Source organism: Uloborus diversus, chromosome 6, assembly GCF_026930045.1.
Source record: "Uloborus diversus isolate 005 chromosome 6, Udiv.v.3.1, whole genome shotgun sequence".
Classification (NCBI taxonomy): Eukaryota; Metazoa; Arthropoda; class Arachnida; order Araneae; family Uloboridae; genus Uloborus; species Uloborus diversus.
The window spans coordinates 62,819,531-62,841,210 of record NC_072736.1 but is presented as its reverse complement, the minus strand read 5'-3'; the positions used below and the strand labels follow the sequence as shown (position 1 = coordinate 62,841,210).

At 31.3% G+C, this 21,680-nt stretch overlaps 1 protein-coding gene across 1 annotated transcript in view; it reads left to right on the top strand.

Moving 5' to 3' along the window:
• Nucleotides 1-21,680, top strand: part of LOC129223856 (leucine-rich repeat serine/threonine-protein kinase 1-like) — a 102,934-nt gene that overhangs the window by 28,407 nt on the left and 52,847 nt on the right. Inside the window, exons 3-12 of the mRNA XM_054858217.1 lie at nucleotides 271-394; nucleotides 3,486-3,630; nucleotides 7,511-9,169; nucleotides 10,433-10,775; nucleotides 14,571-14,791; nucleotides 17,202-17,500; nucleotides 17,961-18,081; nucleotides 18,703-18,870; nucleotides 20,084-20,206; nucleotides 20,756-21,005. Of these exons, the coding sequence (XP_054714192.1) occupies nucleotides 271-394; nucleotides 3,486-3,630; nucleotides 7,511-9,169; nucleotides 10,433-10,775; nucleotides 14,571-14,791; nucleotides 17,202-17,500; nucleotides 17,961-18,081; nucleotides 18,703-18,870; nucleotides 20,084-20,206; nucleotides 20,756-21,005 (3,453 nt within the window). The remainder of the gene's footprint in view (nucleotides 1-270; nucleotides 395-3,485; nucleotides 3,631-7,510; nucleotides 9,170-10,432; nucleotides 10,776-14,570; nucleotides 14,792-17,201; nucleotides 17,501-17,960; nucleotides 18,082-18,702; nucleotides 18,871-20,083; nucleotides 20,207-20,755; nucleotides 21,006-21,680) is intronic.

Here is a 21,680-nt window from a genome sequence, read left to right as displayed (position 1 = left end):
TCTGGTCAGTAAAGTCAGTATTTTTGACCCTCCAAACAGTTTTTCACCCCCTGTTTATTTTTAAGCGAAATTTTCACTGAATTTACCTATTTTAAGGTAAAAAAAAATTCTCAAAGCTCTTAATTTTTACAACAACCAAAAAACAATTTTAAAGCACCATTTATTTCAGTTATTTGTTCTTAAACTAGTACTATTTATCTCCAAAAAGGTGCATCACTGTTATTACTTTCCTATTTTTTCTACTCTTCACGTATAAAATTTCTGTTACAGCTCTATGGGAAGCTTGCAGCAAAGGCGAAGTGAATAAAGCCAGACAGCTAATAAAACAACTAGGAAGAGAAACTGAGCAAATCATTAATTCCACTCCCAATGGTTGCAGCACTTTGCTTTTCAAGTGAGTATTGAAATGGAACGTTTGATTTCATAAAAATTTTAACTTGATGCGTTATTCCCCAAATAAATAAAGAAACGAAATGGAATACTTTTAAGAGAGTGGATTAGGGGAGAGTGGTAATGAATGGGCCATGGGGATGAATGAACCACTAACAAAATATGAAAAAGTATTTGCATAAAATTATTTTAGATGCCATCGATAGATGGAGCTATTTGCTCTACTAAACTCATCCAATTTTCAATTGTTTGAGAGAAGCCATTTTTTTTATTAGAGTAGGATGTTCAAGAATCTGATTGAAAAGTAATTTTTTCCCTTTTCAGTAAAATAAATACTAACTAAAAAGTATCTATTATTTCACTGCATATATGTGTATTAGCAAGTCTTTCCATACCTGTAAACTAATTTTAGGATGTATTTTCATGTTTGAATTTAATGTATGAAAAAAAAACCTGAATATGTTCCAGAAGTATAGGTGGGACTGAATAGGCCACTATATCATGGTTTTCTTCCCTTTTTTTCTGATTTTCTCTTTAGTATGAAACATAACTGACTGCCATTGATTTAGATTACTGCCTTGTTAGAATAGGTTTATAGTTATTTCTAAAAAATAATTTGCACATTTTAACCCTAAGAAATGATAGCTATTTATTAGAAACATAAGTGAAATTCTATAAATGATTAAGATGAACTGTTCAGTTATTGACCACACCTACCAGTATTTCACCATTTGGGTTTGATATGAGTGATTCCATCCTGTATTTAATAAATAGGTTAGAGTAGAATAGTCTGCTTTTGCTTTGTTGATTTTATATGATTTTTTGAAAATGTCCTATTGTTTGCGTTTGTAGGCTGGTGTATACTTAAATAATACTTTTTTGAAAAATTACTTGTCTATTTGAAAATCTAAGTAAAAATTCTTATTTATTAATAACACTTTGTCAATGATGAATTTTACCAAAAGCAATTAAATTTTTGATTATTAAATAAATATATAAAATTTAAAAGTAATTGTAATGAAATTAATAAATTGATTGTCAAATGCCATTCATTTGTCATATTTAGTAAATAAAAGATTAATTCCACATGTTTTCATTGAATTCATTAAGTGGCCCATTCATTACCTTTAATGGCCCATTCAGCCCCATGGGTGGGGATAAATGGACCAAATTTCTATATTTTCATTTTCTGTTATCACACATTCATTATAGACATTTTCTAAGTCAACTTTTATGATTTTTTTATATAACCAAATAAGTAAAGTAACAAAAGAGCCATCTGAGCTTAAAAAAAAGTATTAGAAAAAATTACAAAAATTGAAAACCAAATATTGGCCCTATCATTACCACTCTCCCCTACTTTGTTAGATACCTGATAACTGATGCACTGAGTTGATCGGTGGCAATTTCTGTAAGTATCCATAACTCTCAATAACGTTTTCTTAATTTCTCTGTTATTTTCCCAAATAAATAAATAAATAAACGAAATGCAATACTTTTAGGAGAGTCGATTACTTTGTTAATTTCCCTGATAATTGGAGCACTGAGTTGATCGGTGGTAATTTCTGCAACTGTTCATAACTCTCAATATCCTTTTATAAATTTCTCTGTTACTTTCCGAAATAAATAAATATAAAATGGAATATTTTCAGGAGAGTAAATTACTTTGTTAATTACCCTGATAGTTGGTGTACTGAGTTGATCGGTGATAATTTTTGTATCTATTCATAACTCTCAATATTGTTTTATTAATTTCTCTGTTATTTTCTCAAATAAAGAAAGAAACAAAATGGAATAGATTTAGGAGAGTGGATTACTTTGTTAATTGCACTCATAACTGGTGCACTGAGTTAATCAGTGGTAATTTCTGTAGCTATCCATAACTCTCAATAACCTCTTATTTCTTTTTAAAAAAATTATTATTACCTTTTATAGATATTTTTTTCTTATGTAAATTTTTCAATACCCTCTCTATCATTTGAAATAAAATAGATACTTAATAAAAACGAAGTAGGGGAATGTGGGGCAAGGTACAAAGTGAAGTATTTACTCTGTTTTTAGCACTTGCTATCTGGTAATGTTTAAACTATGTATTAACACATGTAGTCTATTCTAGTTAGGAAAACATTCTCTCGACATAAGCATATGATAATATAAACAATTTCCAAAAATTGATACACTCATATTCCAATATTTTGTTATAAGTCCTTTTTTTTTTTGCCATAAAAGATGATTAAGTCCTTGTTATTAACATTTTCAATATTGATTAAGACTTACTATTATTCGGTGCAATATTTAATTATTTAACATTAAGCTTATTTTTATTTTTAATATTTCGTACAGTTTGTCAAGTGCATGCAAGGCAAAGTGTTATAATTCATTTTGTTTACTCATTCAGTAAATTATTAAATCACTTAGGTGTTCATTTAGCAGTTAATTCACTTATTTATTCATTCATTCACTTATTTTCTTATTCATTAACTATTTCTTTCAATCATTTAGTTATTCTCGTCTATTAATTAATGAGTTTTTTTTTATTTATTCATTTTTGTTTCATTATCTATTCATTTACTGATTAAATCTTTTTCATTTACTCATTCATTTGGTCAAAAATGTTTTTAATAAGCAAATAGAGAGCACTCAATATATAATATATATATATATATATATATATTTCTCTTTGCCTCATGAAAAAAAAGTGAAAATTCCCACTCCCCCCCTATTTTTTTTGAAAATACAAGTTTACTTACTACCAAAAACAAAAAATAATGTTTCAATGCAAGTGTTATTTTAAAATTCATTGTTATTTCTTAATGTACTGTAACTTTCAAAACAAATTTTCAATTTGAAAGTTTTCTTAACTATTTCACTTTGCCCTGCATGCCCCTACATTGTTTTTGAAATGAATTTTAACTTCAAACATCTTCTAAAATTGAATTCTTAAACTTATTAAAGGAAATGTGTGGTTAGCAAGAAAATTTGAAACTTATATTTCCCTGTTATCTTTTTCATCATAAGGTCTTTAATTGGAATAATCAGATGACTTCCAAATAATGCAGCTGTTTTTTCTCCTAAATGTTTCATTTCGCTTTCAGAGCTTGTGAGGAAGGTCAAAAGGAAATTGTGAAGTTGCTATTAGAGAATGGTGCAGACGGGCGCATCCATCCTGTTACGAAATATTCTCCGCTGTACATTGCATGCTACTATGGTCGTAAAGACATTGCAGAAATTTTGATTAAGGTAAGTTGAAATTTTACAATGATAATGACTTTCAACTATCATTACTATTATTATGACTTTCAAAAATTATCTAAAGTTGTATAGGATTTAAATATGTAATGTATGTGTGTGGATGTGGACCTTTTTTTTCGTAAAATTAAAAGTTGTTTTTCGGTTGAACGAACATTAATAAAATTAAGAGGCTATACATTTTACTTCTTTTATGTATATGAAAATAATTGCTTGAAGTTAGATCTAAAGTACGAGAAACTTTGGGTCATTCTGTATTGTTGATACATTTTTTTCCTGTTTTTTTTTAAATTGTCCATTGCCATTTGTTATAAATATTGGATTTTGAAAATAATTTTCTATTGATGTGTTTTATGTTGTAAAAAGTCTTATTTTCCTTAATCTTCGAATTCTAATTGACTTCGGGGCTTAGCTTTTGTCCTACTAGATGATGTAAGTCACATTTTCAAAAGTTGTAAAACATTAGTAATAAACCATTTTCATCATAAAATGTTGAACTCCTGTTTATATATTTTTAACAGAATACTTTAATTCTTGAAAAACTATGTTGGTTTCTTTTTTATTATTATTATTATTATCATTATTTTTAAATATTGATTGTATTCCGGGTCGCACCAAGCCTGATCGACGTCGTTGTGCAAATGTCTTAAGAGCGTCTCTATGCTCTGGCATTCAGGGAAAATATAGTTAACACCTGGAAGGAGGTTATGTAGACAAATATAAAATGGAAAAAAACACATTTGGCATTTAATTTATACAAAAAATAATGAGTGAATATTTTAATTTTGGAATATGATGTACGTTTTTACACTGCTCAACATTGAAAATGCAACACCAAGAAGGATTGTTCAGAAATTTATGCAAATTTTAGAGTAGGCGTACATCACTGAGTTATGTAAATGATGTGAAATGCGCAGCTCTCCGACGCACATGAAGTAAGATATAAAGGAAGGAACTTGCAGAATGGGTAATATTCGTGCCGTTATTTCTGACTGGAGAGTTATTGAAGAAATTTTGTTTTTGTCTTGGAGGATATGGGCAGTTCTCAAAAGGTGGGAACAAACACAGACCTCAACTTTGAAGCTTCAACACCAAATAACTTTCATTTTAATTAACTCAAAAATTTTTGAGTTAAACTATAATACTGTATAGAGACAAGAATTGACATAAATTATGGAAAAAATACTCTTAAAATGCCCTTAAAAAATATTTTCTTTGCTAAAAGACACAATTTTGGACATACCAAAACGTTAACTGAGCAATTGTACCATTAAAAAAGAATTTTTTTAATTATTTCCATACGTTTCAAAAAAAAAATTAAAGGTATGAATCTTACACTGAATAACTTTTTGTTAATATTTTACACAAATAACAAAAGTAAAGATAGATTATTTACTTTGTAAACGATTTAAAAAAAACGTAAGTTTGAAATTTGATGCATGTCCAAAAGTTACGATCTTTACAATGCTATTATTTGAGAACTAAGTATACGATGTTTTCGTTTTAAAGGTATTTATCGATCCTCAGAGTCAACTTTTAATTGTTTTAAAGTGTTTTCATAAGATTTTATGCAGTATCTTAGAAGAAAAATGATTTTTCTTAAACATACATGTGAGATGTCCAAATGGCATTACGATCTTGACTCCGATAATTCTGTCCGTTTATTCATAATTTTTGATGATTCACTGTCTTCTAACTTCAATAAAAAAGGTTATTATAATGTTATCTTCTTTAATCCATTGGTATTTTGCATAATTAATACGTTACACATTGAACAATACATAAATTACAGTAGAAACATGGCTGGTTATGTTCGTAACGAAAGCCATTTTGAGCTAAAATCGCCAAGCAAACTTCCATTGGCGACAACACAGCATACGATAAGCTAAAGGTTACCAGAGGGGAATTCCAGTTTGACAAATGTAGTTTATCGTCAGCTGCACCAGTTTTGGCGACTTTATCACCTGCGCTAGCAATTTTTTTATTTAATTTTTTAGAGTTAAAAAAAATCGTCTGCAGTTGATTTGCAAACAAATATCAGTTGGTAATTTTCATTCTATCTTGAGATTTGAGAGATAGTAAGCCTTTTGAATTAACATGTTTTGAAAAAGTACTTTAAACAATTTAATTAAGTTCTTTAATGGAATTTGTATTTATATGCTTTTTGAAGTCACTATTGATTTTTAATACCTATTTGCAAAAGGATTTATTGCAAAGTTTAATGCTCACACGAGATTATGTCTCCTAGAAGTAGAACAAAAGTGAGGTTCTGGTAGAAGTACATTCTAAGTTTGGAAAATATCTGCAGAAATGAAAGTTAATAATCCAGAGAAATACAAATGTTATTTTATAAAAGAAGCTACGAGTTTGTATAGTTATTTCCATGAAGCTTTTTTTTTACCTTTCATCAACTTCAAAATCATTCCAAAACTTTATTATATGTCATTAATATCCTCTTTATTATTAAATTTCAAAATTCAAAAAGTAGTAAATAAAATTTTCATTGGAAAAGTTAAAAATCAGATTAACAATTGTCAAAAATGGTGAAACTTACATTATGATGATGTCCAAAATCCGTTACCTATAGGACAACAATGTCTGCAATCACGGCCGTGTCTGCAATCACGGCCTCCGCAAAGAAGACTGCCATTGACCCCACAACATATACAGCAATGTTTAGTATGGTGCCGGACTAGAGCGATGTGGATGACAGAATGGCGAAATGTCGTGTTCTCAAATGAATCCCGCTTCTGTTTATCCAGTGATAGTCGCCGTATGGAGACATCTAATCCCACAATAACTGGAACGTCCCACCGCACTACAACGTGGCATAATGATTTGGGGTGCAATTGCGTACAATTCCATATCACCTCTAGTTTGTACTCAGGGCACTATGATGGCCCAATGATACTTGGATAATGTGCTGCGGTCGGTGTCAATCCTTTATATTTCAAGGGCTACCTTATGCAATTTTTCAGCAGGATAACCCCCGACCACACAGTGCTCGCATATGCCAACATGCTCTCCAAGGCACACAGATGCTTCCCTTGCCACCATTCTCTCCTGACCTGTCACCAATCGAACATGTCTGGGATGTGATTGGACACCGTTTGCAGACTCTGTCCCTGCCTCGTTCAGAAGGCGAACTGTGGCAAATGGTTGAAAGGGAATGGAGAGCCATCCCTCTGGACACCATCCACACCCTTATTGGCTCTATGCCTAGAAGTGTTTCTTTGTGTATCGCTGTCCGCGGTGGTCCCTACATCCTACTGAGCCGACGCCGTTCTCGCTCTGTATTCTGCCTATCATTTTGAAATTAAGATCATTTATTATTCCATGCTGCCTCTGTCTTTTTTCCAAATTTCATCACTTTCTGACCACTTCTTTTTGGTGTTGCATTTTCAATGTCAAGCAGTGTACTTTACATCTCAAAAGTGCTAATTAGCAAAGCAAGGAATTTAAATATGTCAAGACAGTTTTCAGTAAGGGGACCTGGGAAATTTGGTGCAAAATGTCTTCTCATCTGAATCTAGGACAGTCTACAATTTTGCTACATATTTTTCTTCCTAAAATTGTTGATCTTGTACTTTTTGAAAAAATGTATAACCCTACATTTGTTGTTTTTATTTTTAAATGTTTAACCAATTGTTATTTGGCCAACACATCTACTGATGAAGTATCCATTGAAAAAAATGTTATCAAAAAGTATTTAATTTATTGATTGCCTCTAATCCATAGTTTTGTCTACGGCAGTCTAACTGATTCATCATTTATCCTGAAACAGATTTTAGAGTTCATTCATTAATCAGAGCTTCAATCAGTATATACCTAAACATTGTTTTGTTTGTAAAGTATTTTTTTCTTTTTTCAGAAATTTCCAGAACTGGTTAAACTTGCTACTGTAGAGAAATGGCTTCCAACTCATGCCGCTGTAATCAATGGCCATTTGGCTGTTTTAGACCTTTTGTTAAGATTTTCCTATGATGGTTCTCTTCTCCATAAATTCATGGATAAGACTCTTCAGTGGGAATATTTTTTTCCTTTTGATATCAATGCAAAAGATGTCACAGAGCAAACAATTTTGTATGTTGCTTGCCTTATCGGAAACCAGAGAATTGTAGATTTACTGCTCAAATTTAAAGTTCCTGCTAAGAAAATTGTAAATGACGATGCTAGTCTTGATGAAGAGAAGAAAGGTGAAAGTCAAAAGTCAGAGCTTAATGTTAGTCCAACGAAAAAACGTCTTTCAAATGGCATCCAGAGCATGATATCAAAATTAAGCTTAAGGAACAATGCTGAAAAGGAAGAAGAACGAAAAGAAACTGAAATATCACCGGTGGATTTAGATGTTTATTGTAATAACAACACAGAAACTGCACTTCATATTGCTGTCAAAAAGAAATATCATAATATTGTGTTAATTTTATTGCAAAACGGAGCTAACCCTAATCTTAGCATCAAACAATCAGCTGAGGAGATCAATCGTGCCAATGAGAATTCAGGATCATCTTCTACAGCACTAGTTGAAGCTTGTAAGAATCGAGATGTAAATATGGTAGACTGTCTAGTTCGCTATGGTGCTCGCGATGATAACTGCAAAGCCTTAAAAGTTGCTAGCTCAAATAAAGATGAATATATTGCATCTAAGTTATTAACTTTGAAAGCATATCAGGATCCAGAATTCAAAATAAATAAAAAAGCTCTTGAAATTGTTCCATCAACGCATTTAGGTGGACTATTAGGAAGTGTAACTTTTAGCTCAATGTTTCCCACGACCCCTGTTATGATTAACTGGCATGGGCAAAAGTGTTTACACTATATAAAAGAAGAGTGGCTTATAAATGCAAGCATGGCCCACAATGTAAAACTGAAACTTACTTCTCGAAATCAAAGCACTGCTTTGATGGCCATCACTAGGTTAGACATATCCAACAATCAATTGACAGAACTTCCACTTTGCATTTTTCAGATGGCCTCTTTGAGGCACTTCAATGCTGCTAACAACAAAATTTTTAAGTTGCCAGAAGCTGGCAAAGACTCTGCATCTCCTAAAAGCAAACGTGATAACAGAACTGGGTTACAGTCTGGTTGGTGTTGTCCAGTACTAGAAGAAATTCATTTGCATGATAATAGATTGGACAGTGTACCAGCTTGTTTATTTACATTGCCTGCTCTAACCGTTTTGGACTTGTCAAACAACAAGTTGCAATCTTTACCTTTCAAAATGTGGTTTGCACCAAAGCTAAGAGAACTGAATCTCTCACTGAATATGCTTCATGATTTGCCTTCCAAACCACCACCAGCACGATCGATTTCAGCATCACGCCTTGCTCCAAGCATATCAGAAGATTTGGTTAATTCAACTGATTCTAGTCCACGTCACTCAACAATTGATTCCTCATCTTTTGATGGCTCAGCAGATATACCTAACATTCTCTCTCCTACCCAAGAATATGATAGATTCAAAGTAGATGGAGATTTAAGACAGCAAGAACTACTGCATCACAATTTGTGGAGTTCAACGGTCAAGGTTTGTATGCTAGTTCACTTATTCAGTGGTTAGTTATGTTTTTGTTGCAATTAGTGACATTACTTATAATCACTTTTCAAATATTTATACTTTGCTTACTCTTTTTTTCTGACATCACAAAATACTTTAGGTGAAAAATTGAAAAGCTCATAACACTTTTTTAATTTGGATTGGCATTTTTGTAGAAGTATGTTTTGTTTTATTTGAAATAATAAATGCATACTACACATACATATTTTATTTCATCCTTGTCTGTATGAATATGAAAAATTCTTATCCTCTCCATTTTACGCTATATTGGTTTTTCATGGTTTATAAATTAGCAAAATCAAATATTGTAATTTATTTCAAAATATTGCTTATTTTCAGTTGAATGATGAAAGGATTAGATATGGTGACAGTATATGTTTGTTTTCTTACCAAAGTATCTAAAAACTGAAAGAATATAAGTATCTAATGTGCTTTGGATGAATTTTATAGTTAAAATACTTTTAATGTAAACAGTTTAGTTAGGTATGACATTTGTACTTAAAAAAAAAGAAGAAAGAAAGGAAAAAAAAAACTGTGCTATCACAAATTTTCTGATTTTTTTTAGGTTTACAATTACTTTGACCATTGTTATCCCCTTTTTTTCCTTCATGAATATTAATGAAGTGGTAATTGGGGGGAGGGGGGGAGAGAATTCGAGTGTTCAGCAAAAGGAAAGTGTAGTGGGTTTGAGGTTTCTGTCAATGGTCTGTTTCGGGAGTTTTTAATAAATTGTGTGAAAGTGCTAGTTATTTTGTAAAACATTTTTATCTCATAAGACTTTGATGACTCGATATAAAATTAAAAATGTACAGAGAATTATAAGCTTTTTATGTAGATATGTATGTAAAACTAAAAAAATAAGAAACTTATGCATTTTATGAGTTTTTTTTTCTTTCTTTCTTTCTTTCTTTTTTTTTTTTTTAAAGCAAAGAATGATGTTCTTGTGATCATGATTTTGTGAAGTGTTCATTTTCAAACTCCAAAAAGAGAAAAGGAGGAAGAAACGAACACTGCCCCTCCCCTTTTTTTTAAATGTCGCGTAAGAGAACTGAGCTTGAGGTTTGCCTTCCTTCAAAAGAACACCAAATAGTATGTCACCATCTTTTTTTTTATTGTTGCTGCATGCTGTAACATATCTTTGGTATACAACTTTGAAATGTTTCGCACATCTTTAGATTGTTAAATAAGTGTTACAAGTTATTTTATTTCATTATGTTTTTATTTTTCTCATAGATTGTTGAATCTGCTGATGATAGCGAAACAGACAAAAATCAGAAATGTCAACTCTCTGCTCTGAATCTGGCTCACAATGCCTATGAAGCTGTTCCACCTATTTTATCTTGTTTTGCTGTCAATTTGGCGCGGCTCAATATGAGTTACAACAGACTTACAGAAATGGGACCAGTCAGTAGCTATCCATCCTGCCTTAAGCATTTAGATCTGTCTCATAATCACATAAAGTCTTGGCTGTCCTTAAGAAGAGTGGATCCTGACATTAATATGGATGGGACAGGATGCTACAGTCAGTTTGAAATGCCTGTTATGAAGATGAAATCAGCTGGCTCTACCAGTTCAGGTTTGTGTTGAATAAAGATTTAAGATATTGTTATAAGACCTGTTATAATTCTCTTATAAAAAAAAAGCAGCAACTAATTTAAAGTGCACAGACTACTGATGAAAAGTTTGAATTTTCAGATTGAGTTAAGAGAGAGAATTTGAACAAATAAAAAAAAGTCTAGTGAGGATAAGCAGTATAGACAGAATTGAAATTGGACAGAAATGGTCTATTCATTGAGAAAAAGGCAAAATTACTGAAACATAAAATTTTTAAGAGTTTTATAGAGTTTATGTTAAAAAATGATTTTAATCGATTCTTTCTTTGAAAAAATCAGTTGATTTAAATTATGATAAAATAAATCAGTTTAAATCTTTGACACCCTGGTTTTAGTGCTATAAATTTTATAAATGTTTGCACAAAATTTTTTTTTCCTATCAGTCTCGCAGAAATTTATGGTTTTTTGCTATTTTATCTGTTATAAAGGTATGGTTATTATCTTTTTTAGAAGCACTTAGTGAATTGAATAACAATTTTTCATATTTTTTAGCACCTAGTTTTAGAACAATGAACTAAATGATTTAACCATCATGTTTAGTAACATAAAATTGTGTGCTTGTTATCGGGAATTCCCATGCCGCGCTGTAGTGATAGGGTTGATGCAAGTTCTACAATTCATCACAGGAAACAACCCACATTTAAACATTTCTTTTAAGGAACAATAAAATGGTAAAAGCTTTAAAATAACATAAAAGGTAAAAGCTTCAATAAAAACTGATAAAAGTTGTTCACACATCCAATAATTAAGAATCGTGAGCTTCTAACTCGCTTGTTCTTTTCACCTTGAATTCTTGTGAAAAGTTACTCTATTCACTTGACTTCAGAGTCATTCCATTTCAAATCAGGCAGGCAAGTATGAAAAGTGTCATATGACCATCACCGATTTTTTTGAAAAAAATACAGTAGTTACAACTAAAGGACATATGAAATATCCCAAAAGGATTTTGCAAGAAATTTTTTTTTTCTTCAGTTACAGCTTATTAAAATTCTGCACAAAATCCGCCATTTTGGAAAAAACCGGCAAAACACTCCATTTCAAATGGACATTATTTCAAAAGTATTTAACCTATTTGAATAATTCTTTTTTCTAAAAATAAATAAGGATCCATATATCCTCTAGACATCGTTTTTGAAAGTTTAGTTAGGTTTTTTGATAAAGAAAAAAAATCATTTTTGTCGCGAAAAAACTGCATTTTTACCGATTTTATGATTTTTTTTCTCCATGAAAAAAAAAGTTTTTTTTACTAAACGGAGATGGCAGTCTAAAGCCCTTATATGATAGTTTCATAACATATTTTATTATAATTCTTGGATGCATACAGCCTCGGAAATAAAATTTGAAATTTTGAAAATTTTCAAAAATTAGCGATTTTTGAAGTGATTTTACTCAAAAAACCCATTTTTTAAAAATCTAAAAATTGGCTCATTTGAACCCCATATAATGCTTAACAAGTGGGTAGACACTGCATCCCGTATTTTTTCCCATAAAATGTTTTATGATTTTTTGAAAGTGACCTTATCGCCCATGGCATGCATGTAAAATAAAAATTTCTAATAATTTCAGTAACTGAAATTCTGGTTATATTAATGCCTAATAACTACAACAAAGGTGCCCTTTCTCAGGAACAACTAAAATCTTACTAACTTTTAATAATATATCAGTAACAAACCGCTGTTGATGACCTAGTCAATTCGTCTTTTTGTAAGACTCTGTGTGTAGCCTTTAGATAGAAGAGCCTTTGGTGATTATATTAATGACTAATAGCTACGATAATGATGTACTTTATCAGAAACAGTAAAAATCTATATATTTTTTAATAAATATTAGTTTATTTTGTCTCCAACGCTATGCATTCACCGTTTCTTTCATATGCAGCAACAAATCATATTTTTTCTCTTTCAATTCTCTTTCTCTTCAACTCAATTACGCGACAGGGGAAACCATCAAAGGGAAGAACAAATCAATGCATTTAAAACGATTAATTTTAATTTCGTGCTTTGGTTGACATTGGCGAATGTTGTCACATAATTTTTGGATCCTACCTAGTATGATTACTTTTATACGTAAGAATATGTATATTAAATTCATACCGCAAAACTCACTTGTAGTTTAAGAATTTAAAAAGCCCACTGTTTTATGAGAAAAATAATTAATTGAACATGGTTGTAAGTTGAGGTAACCTAACAGATCTCACCAAAGGTAGCTATTATAGCCAGGGATCCAATTTCTAACAAAAGAAGGTCAGGATCCCTATAGTGTTCAGAACTTATTTTAATGCTTAAGTGGCCTGAATTCGGTCAAAAATACAAAAATTTGAGTGAAACAAATAAGGAAGTATGGGATCTCAGCTCCCATAACAATTAGGCACTGATCAGCAGAAAAATATATTCATTTAACAAAGTACAAAAAGACGAATTGACTGGGTCATCAGAAGCGGTTTGATGCTGCTACATTATTAAAAGTAAGTAAGATTTTAGTTGTTCTTGATAAAGGGCACCTTTATTGTAGTTATTAGGCATTAATATAACCAGAATTTCAGTTACTGAAATTATTAGAAATTTTTATTTTACATGCATGCCATGGGCGATAAGGTCACTTTCAAAAAATCATAAAACATTTTATGGGAAAAAATACTGGATGCGGTGTCTACCCACTTGTTAAGAATTATATGGGGTTCAAATGAGCCAATTTTTAGATTTTTAAAAAATGGGTTTTTTGAGTAAAATCACTTCAAAAATCGCTAATTTTAGAAAATTTTCAAAATTTCAAATTTTATTTCCGAGGCTGTATGCATCCAAGGATTGTAATAAAATATGTTATGAAACTATCATATAAGGGCTTTAGACTGCCATCTCTGTTTAGTAAAAAAAACTTTTTTTCATGGAGAAAAAAAATCATAAAATTGGTAAAAATGCAGTTTTTTCGCGACAAAAATGATTTTTTTTCTTTATCAAAAAACCTAACTAAACTTTCAAAAACGATGTCTAGAGGATATATGGGTCCTTATTTATTTTTAGAAAAAAGAATTATTCAAATCGGTTAAATACTTTTGAAATAATGTCCATTTGAAATGGAGTGTTTTGCCGGTTTTTTCCAAAACGGCGGATTTTGTGCAGAATTTTAATAGGCTGTAACTGGAGAAAAAAAATTTTTCTTGCAAAATCCTTTTGGGATATTTCATATGACCCTTAGTTGTAACTACTGTATTTTTTTCAAAAAAATCGGTGATGGTCATGTGACAGACCCTGCCTGATCTGAAATGGAATGGCTCTTCACTATCCTTTAGTTTGCTCATTTGCATGGCATTTTGTGTTGCCACACTTGTCATACTCATTGATAGTTTGTTTATGGAAAAAAAAAATTGGTATGTAATATTTGTTATTTCTTCATGAGTTCCTGAAAAAAAACTTACATATGGGGTAGTTAGAAGCACAGGGATGCAAGTGGCAAAGTTAAAAATTTGGAGACAGCCAGTACAAATGGTAGGCGAAACCGTCTTCTGTCTTGAGGCAAGAGATTGTACTAGTAGCCCTGGTAGGTGCTGCTGTATAGCAAGATTTAGGGAAAAAAAATCAATGAAAGCCTACCTAGGATGTAATCTTTCTACGCGTTTTACTCAAAACTTGAAAATATCCGCTTACATCCCTATGCTTCTCACTGCCTCATATATGAGTGTACTACTGCTCCACAATTGCAGAAATGAGTACAAATAATCATGATTTTAGCAATTGAATTAATTGGGCTTTTATTTTTAGGTAGAACACAATCTCCGTCATTACACTCATGGGGTTCTTCCAAGTCCTTATCTGGGTCAGTTTGCCAACATAGACGCCACAATAGGCTGGACAATCTTCGAACTCTAATACTTGCTGATAACTGTCTGGACCGATTAGTGCTGATGTTAGATGAAGATGATTTTGAAGAGGAAGATTCGAAATCATCCGAGTCATTTGAAACAATTGATTCTACTGGAAAAGTAAGAATTTATTTTCTGCTGTTGGAAGGTAAAGTACAGTATTCTCAGAAGTGAATTTTTGAGATTTTTAAAGAAACATGTTTTAGACTCCATACCAACAATACGGAAGTGCTGGAATTAGACCTGTTTTCAGGCCTTATTTTCAGCAGAAACCAAATGCACAAGCTTGTACAATAAAGTATAATAGATAACAGAAATGCAAGAAAAAGAAAAAGTTGCAGATACTGCTCTTTAACTTCCTATAGTTTTGTAATAGTAGTATACAAATTGTATTGTGATTGACTCAGAAATTGATATGTTATTGTGTTGTGATTAATATTTATATCTTTTTCTTGAAAAGTAAAAGTTGGAAACAATGGATATTAACATAAGCCACGCATTTATTCTGGGGCTCCCTTCCATTCTTGCAAAGCTTAAAAATAGGCATAAATGTGTGTTTTTACATTATTTTTTTCATCCCGGTCCTTTTAAGCCCTGACTGCGTGGCGCTGGCCCCCCCCCCTAGCTCCCCCTATGTGAGGGGCTTGAATATGACATTGATTTTCAATCTGTAGATATTCAATTAAAGATTTGTAGAAATGAAGATTTTAAAATCAGTTTCAGTACTTTGTGAGTATGTGACAGCTGTTTAAACAATTGTAGATCTTATAAAAATGTTTCACAAAATTCTAGCCAATTGTTTTACATTGATCCAGTGCTTTGGAGACTCAGGTTTATGAATACAGTCAAACCTCCATATATCGAACTTTCACATATCAAAATTTTCTATACGTATATCGAAATTCCAGAAAATTTCTATGTGCATTACATAGAAAAATTGTTTCTATATATCGAAAAAATCTCTATACATCGAAATTTTTTTTGAGACGTTCGTAGATTTTTTTTCTATTTTAGACTGTTTGTCTCATGAAAAGTGAAGGTTAGGGGAGAAAACTATGTTCACTAAAGGTTGCTATGAACCTCATTAGGAATCTGGGGTTGAGGGGTGTGTAGATAGGTTGTTATTCCGTTTTGGATTTCTTAAATTCCCACAAGTTTATTTCAAATCTGAGTTGTAACCACTAACTCTGTAAAATCGGTTTCATGTTATTCCTTGTGTCTGTTGATTATCAAAACTTATCTTTTCAGATTCAGTAAAAATCTTTCAAGTTAAATAGATTGATTTTTTACTTTTCTCTTGATTACATTGTCAAAACAGAAATCCCCTAATATTGCGGATGAAGTTGAATTACCGAAGAATGAAGATGTATGAAGGCGCAAAAATATATAATTTCTGTAATTTTTTAATTATTAATTTTCATTTAATCCGATGCTCGTATAAATTAGAAATTTGGTTTCATACAAGAAAATTAGCTTTAATTTTAATGTTTTAGGAGATTTTTATCATAAAATAAGATCATTTCTATATATTGAATTTTCCATATATCGAATTTTTTTCTGGCAATTTCTTACTTCGATATATGGAGGTCCGACTGTATGTACTACATATCTTTTGGATACATAGTTACATGATGTGTAGACGCCTTCTGTAGCTAGTTTGTGTGTTACTTTTGTATTAATATCTTAACATGCTGTGTGCATATATGCATTAAAACATATTAGTGATTTATATCGATAAAGTATTTTGGCCAATAAATAATGCATTGTATGTGTAGTGCTTCTGAAGATAATAATAGCACTCTTTTAACTTCTTACATCTGAAATAGTGTCCTTGAAAAATGTACATTTTTGACTCGATTGACATTTTTTGTGACTAACTTTTTAAGTTTCAAGCAGTGCAAGTTAAGTAAATCTGATCCATCTAATCAAATTTTTAAATGATCTATCAATCTAATCAAAATTCTAATCAAATTCTAAATCAATCTCTGCAAATTCAAGCAAACTACGCAATGCAGTAAATCTTCAAAATTTAGTCGAATTGAACATGAAAACTTAACAGCAGTTCATTTTTGCTTAACTACTTACATGGCATTAAAAAATTTAAATTCTGGTAATTATGTATATTTCTGGTCCACTAATTGGTTTCTGTTTCTACATGTTTGTATTTTTACAATTTGTAAAGCAATCTCATTTGTAACAAGAAATAGCATATGTAATTGTACATACGGTAAAACCTGTAAAGTTGACCACCTGTCTAAGTTGACCGCTTTTTTTCAGGCATGGAATTAGCCCTTATCATATAAATCAACCTCTGTAAGTTAGTTGACCACCTGTTTAAGTTGACCACTAAAGTAGTGTACTGCAAGTGGTCAACTTACACAGGTTTCACTGTAATATGAAAATTGAATCAATCTCGTTTATCCAAAATGTTGATTTTCTGAAGGCCGTTATTCTTGATTATTTGGCATAGTTGAGCTTGTAAATATAGTAGGATTTGCAAATTATTTATATTTTCTTACCTTTATTTCAGGTGGTGCAAGCTGAAACAAAGAGCAAAATTTTGTTCCCTAGTCTTTCGATGCTTGATGTCAGTAACAATAAGATATCTGAAGTTCCGGCCATTGTCTCAGAATTCAGTAATCTCTCTGTCCTAAACTTGAGTGGGAACATTGATATTTGCCATTTGCCACCAGAAATGGGTTTGTTGAGCAAGTTGTGGAACTTGAATACTCGAATGTGTAGCTTGAGTGAGCCTTTGCGAAGCATGATTGAGAATAAAAAATACAAAACAATGGATGTCATTGGATATTTAAAATCTATTCTAGAAGAGTAAGTATTTATTGTTTTTCAAAGCATATGACATATTTTTTTCTTTTTCCAAGGAATGTCTTTGTGCTCTGTTTCAAGAACAGAGTTGCCAGAAACTGTCAAACTGTTGCTAAAAATCAGGGAAATGTTTATGCCTAGGGCAAAAACCTGAAATGGGAATTCCTGGGCATCAAGTGAGTTTTGTACCAAATTTAGCAAAGATCCGACTTAAACTGTGGATTTGTGTAAGGAAAATCCTGTTATGGGGAGTTTTTGCCACCTTCATAGGGGACAGAAACTCCCATGTGTGAACTCCTAAGCATCAAAGGACCTCTGCCAAACTTGGAGGACATCCAAAAAAGGCTGGATTTGTATAAGGAATATACACACATACAAATAAAAAAAACATTTTTATATGCATAGATTGTTTATTCATTTCAATGCTTTACACATTGACATGAATATCTTATTTTTTCTACAGTGCCAAACCATATGCAAGAATGAAGTTGATGATTGTTGGAATAGAAGGAATTGGTAAAACATCTCTTCTTGAGCAATTGAGGCTTGAAGGTACCGGAACATACCGAAAAAAGCCACCCGAGGTTAGAGCTAAATTTATTGATGTTCATCACTTTCTCTGCTGTAAAACTTTAAATATGTTTTGTAATGACTTTCAAATATTTCATTTTGTTGCTGAAATAACAGAAATAGGGAAAAAATGGAATTATTTTGCTCTAAATGCATTTTTTGCTGTGCATACAAGATTTGGATTACAGTTATTAAAAAAAGTCAATGTAGGCACCACATGACGTCCTTCTACTTTCATTAAATTATATTTAGGAAATTTAATCACTGAAGAATGTGAATTGTTCAGCAATAAATGCCAAATGCAGTAAATATTAAGTGTTGAGCATCCTTTCAAAATTACATAACTTTTTTAATTGCATACTATTTAGCATGGATGCTGAACTACAGGAAGGGATCATGGCACAAACTATGCCATTGAAATTTTTAGGAAGTGTTTAATTTGAGTTTTGAGTTTTTTGATCTTGTTTTTGCGGAAGTACTTCGTATGATTTGAAATGAATAAACTGGATGTTCTAATTTAACTAACTGGGGGTTTCTCATTTTCTAAACCAAATTCCTCACCAAAGTGGGGGGTGCTGGTTAAGTAATTTAAAAAATGTCTTTTTGATTCATCTAAGTTGTATTTCTCTCATTAGCACTGGGCAAAGCGCATGGGAAACAAAAATATCAATTTGAAAACTTCTAAAGGAATCAACATATCAACTGTTGGAGTAGATGTTGGAGATTGGATGTATGAGAAAAAAATTCGCGGGCAATCAAGTTATGGACCAGTAGTATTCAGAACATGGGATTTTGGTGGACAAGTGAGTTTTACTTTCTTTTACAACTTCAAAATGCATAATAAAATGAACTAATGTGATAAATTAAAAAATATCAGTGATTCAATACTGACAAAAAAATAAAGGGGAAAAGAAATAAATTATTAAAATAAATATTAAAATGAGAAGTTTGAAGGTATAGCATATTTTAAAATAGATTTCAACTTTCAGTTGTAAGATTCAAAAGCATTGAATTCTCAAAAATGATGTGCCTCTTTTGGCAATGCCAATGTTCAGTGCTGGCATGTTTCTAAAACAAATTCATTTGTCACTTATATGCGCTTGAAATAATCAAAATTCATTTAACCACCTAAGCATTAGCGTGTTTGACAAGAGCAAAAGCTACAGCAGGCACTTTTTTATACCATTTTCTGAAAAATAGTTATTAGCTACACCCCCCTCCTCCTGCTCTTTAGTCACTCTCCTCCCCCACACAATTGAAATTGCAAAAAATAACTTACATTAAAGGAAAAAAGAAAAATCGATCATTTTTTGCAACTTTTCTAATTACAATTTGACCCTTAAAGAGTTTAATTACTGCAACTAGTATTTAAAAGTTTCTAAAGCACATTTTCGGCCGCTACTTTTCAACACATTTACATAGATTTCAAAAGCAAGCCTTAAAAAAAAGCAATGTTTCGCAAAAAAGACGGAACATATTCGTGGACTTGGTCCCCTTTAATGCCTGTAGCACTATGAATTTCAACAAATAAAATATATTTATGTTGCTTTGCGTTTTAGGTGAAAACAAAGTGCTCACTATTTCAAAAAAAGTCAACTACTGAGTTGCTACTACTGGCCTCTGGTAACGAAAGAATTTCTCTAGTTTTGCTATTTACTACTGAAGAACACTTGTTTTAATGTGAAACTTGTTTTTCTGTGTTTTAATCAAAATTGAGTTTGCACTGAGTTGAGCAAGAGCATGAGTCTGCAAAACATTTTTACTAGACATGTTCAATGCATTTTATGGTGTTTAATTTATTGCAGCTCCAAAAGAATAAAATTGCTCCCCTTTCCCCTCTTTCTTTCAGTTCTCAGTCATTTTTTTGCACTTTAAGGTTATTCTTAATTTTAACTTCTCTCTTTTTTGAAATTTCATCAGACTTTAATAATACAGTTATTTACAAATCATTTTAGAATTTTTGAAAAAAATTCGGGAGTTCTTTTCAAAATTAATTACATGTGTTATAAATTTTAGAAAGAATACTATGCTACCCATCAGTATTTCCTGTCCAAAAGATCTTTGTATTTGGTGACTTGGCGGATCATTGATGGTGAAAGAGGAGTGGATGGTATTTTGCAATGGTTAGTCAACATACAGGCAAGTTTCATGCATTTTGTTGGTTACTGTGAAATTCAAAAATTCTTTTTTTTTTTCTTCAGAAAACTCTAGTTTTTAACTAAAGTATTTGTAAGGTATTACCTAAGAAATTCTTAAAGACACACTAAGATTTTTTTTTTCAATTGTCAAATGTCTAGCATGAAGTGCGATGTTGTGAAGATAAGTTCTTTATACAACTGTAAAATGTGTATTCATCGCAATAATTTTACTAAATTACTTTTCTTTTAAAAATCAGTGTTCTTTTTTTTAAGCTTAATAAGGTATTAAAGAATATCATATTTACTTTTTTTTTTGAAAACTATCCATATATTGATTGCAACAGTATTTTTTGCAGATAAAGTGACTTCATTATCTTTAAATGATAGAGTTATTCTGTTAATGACTAACTATGAAAGCATATCTTTGTTTAAACTTCATTTATTTATCTGGGGGTATAATGAAAAAAATACTATGACATTTTGATGCTTTTTGAAACCTAGCTGGTTTGACAGAATATGCATACTAAATGTATTGTTTTGCTTTCTACAGGCTCGGGCTCCTAATGCTCCTGTAATTATTGTGGGTACTCATTATGATCTCGTGAAAGAAAGATTTCCCTCCTCGTACTCGGAAGACCTGCAGCAAATGATAAGAGATCGCTTCATCAATGTGGTCGATGCTGATAAATGTGGGCTTCCGAGAGTCATTGATACTATTGAAATTAGTTGCAAAACAAGACATAACATAAAGTTGCTTTGTAACCTCGTTTACGATACTGTGTTTGACTTAAAATGTCCAGGTGAGTGCGTTTATTACAGTAATCTTGCAACATTGTCCTTCTTTATAAGTTTGAAAGTAAAAATACTGAAAAAGAAATCAAAGTATATGATAGAAGCCCTCTAAACCAAAATTTTGTCTCTGATTTTTTTCAGTACAGTTGGCCTCGCTTAATCGAATGTCGTCGGTTCTGAGAAATATTATTCAATTAAGCGATAAATCGAATATTATTTTCTTTACCTTTCTAAATTGACAACATTTGTCTTAAAATGTAATAATAAAATAGCTATAAAAAGGAAAGAATTAATGTTTGTTTAAAAGTTTTTAAAATAAGATAAAGTACAAAATAGTTTCAAAATTAATTTCAAGCACGAATGAAAATTATAAATTTTCAACTTGAGTTAGGAAACTCTACACTATATTATTTTTTGAAAAAAGTCCATAATAGTGGACAGCTCGGTCTATTTTGGGAACACATTTTTCTGACTCCCTTTTTCCTCTCCTTGTCGACCGTGTTTTAGATTTATATTTCATTAATTTATTACCTAAAATGTGTATATTCTTTGTGTTACTTAATTTGATTCTCGACTGTGCTATCTATTGTTTTTTTTTCTTTTTTTTTTTTTTTTGTAATGGCAAAGACAAAAGAAATTTGATAGAATAGTGGAAGTGTTTTGATGGAATATGCATGTTGTTT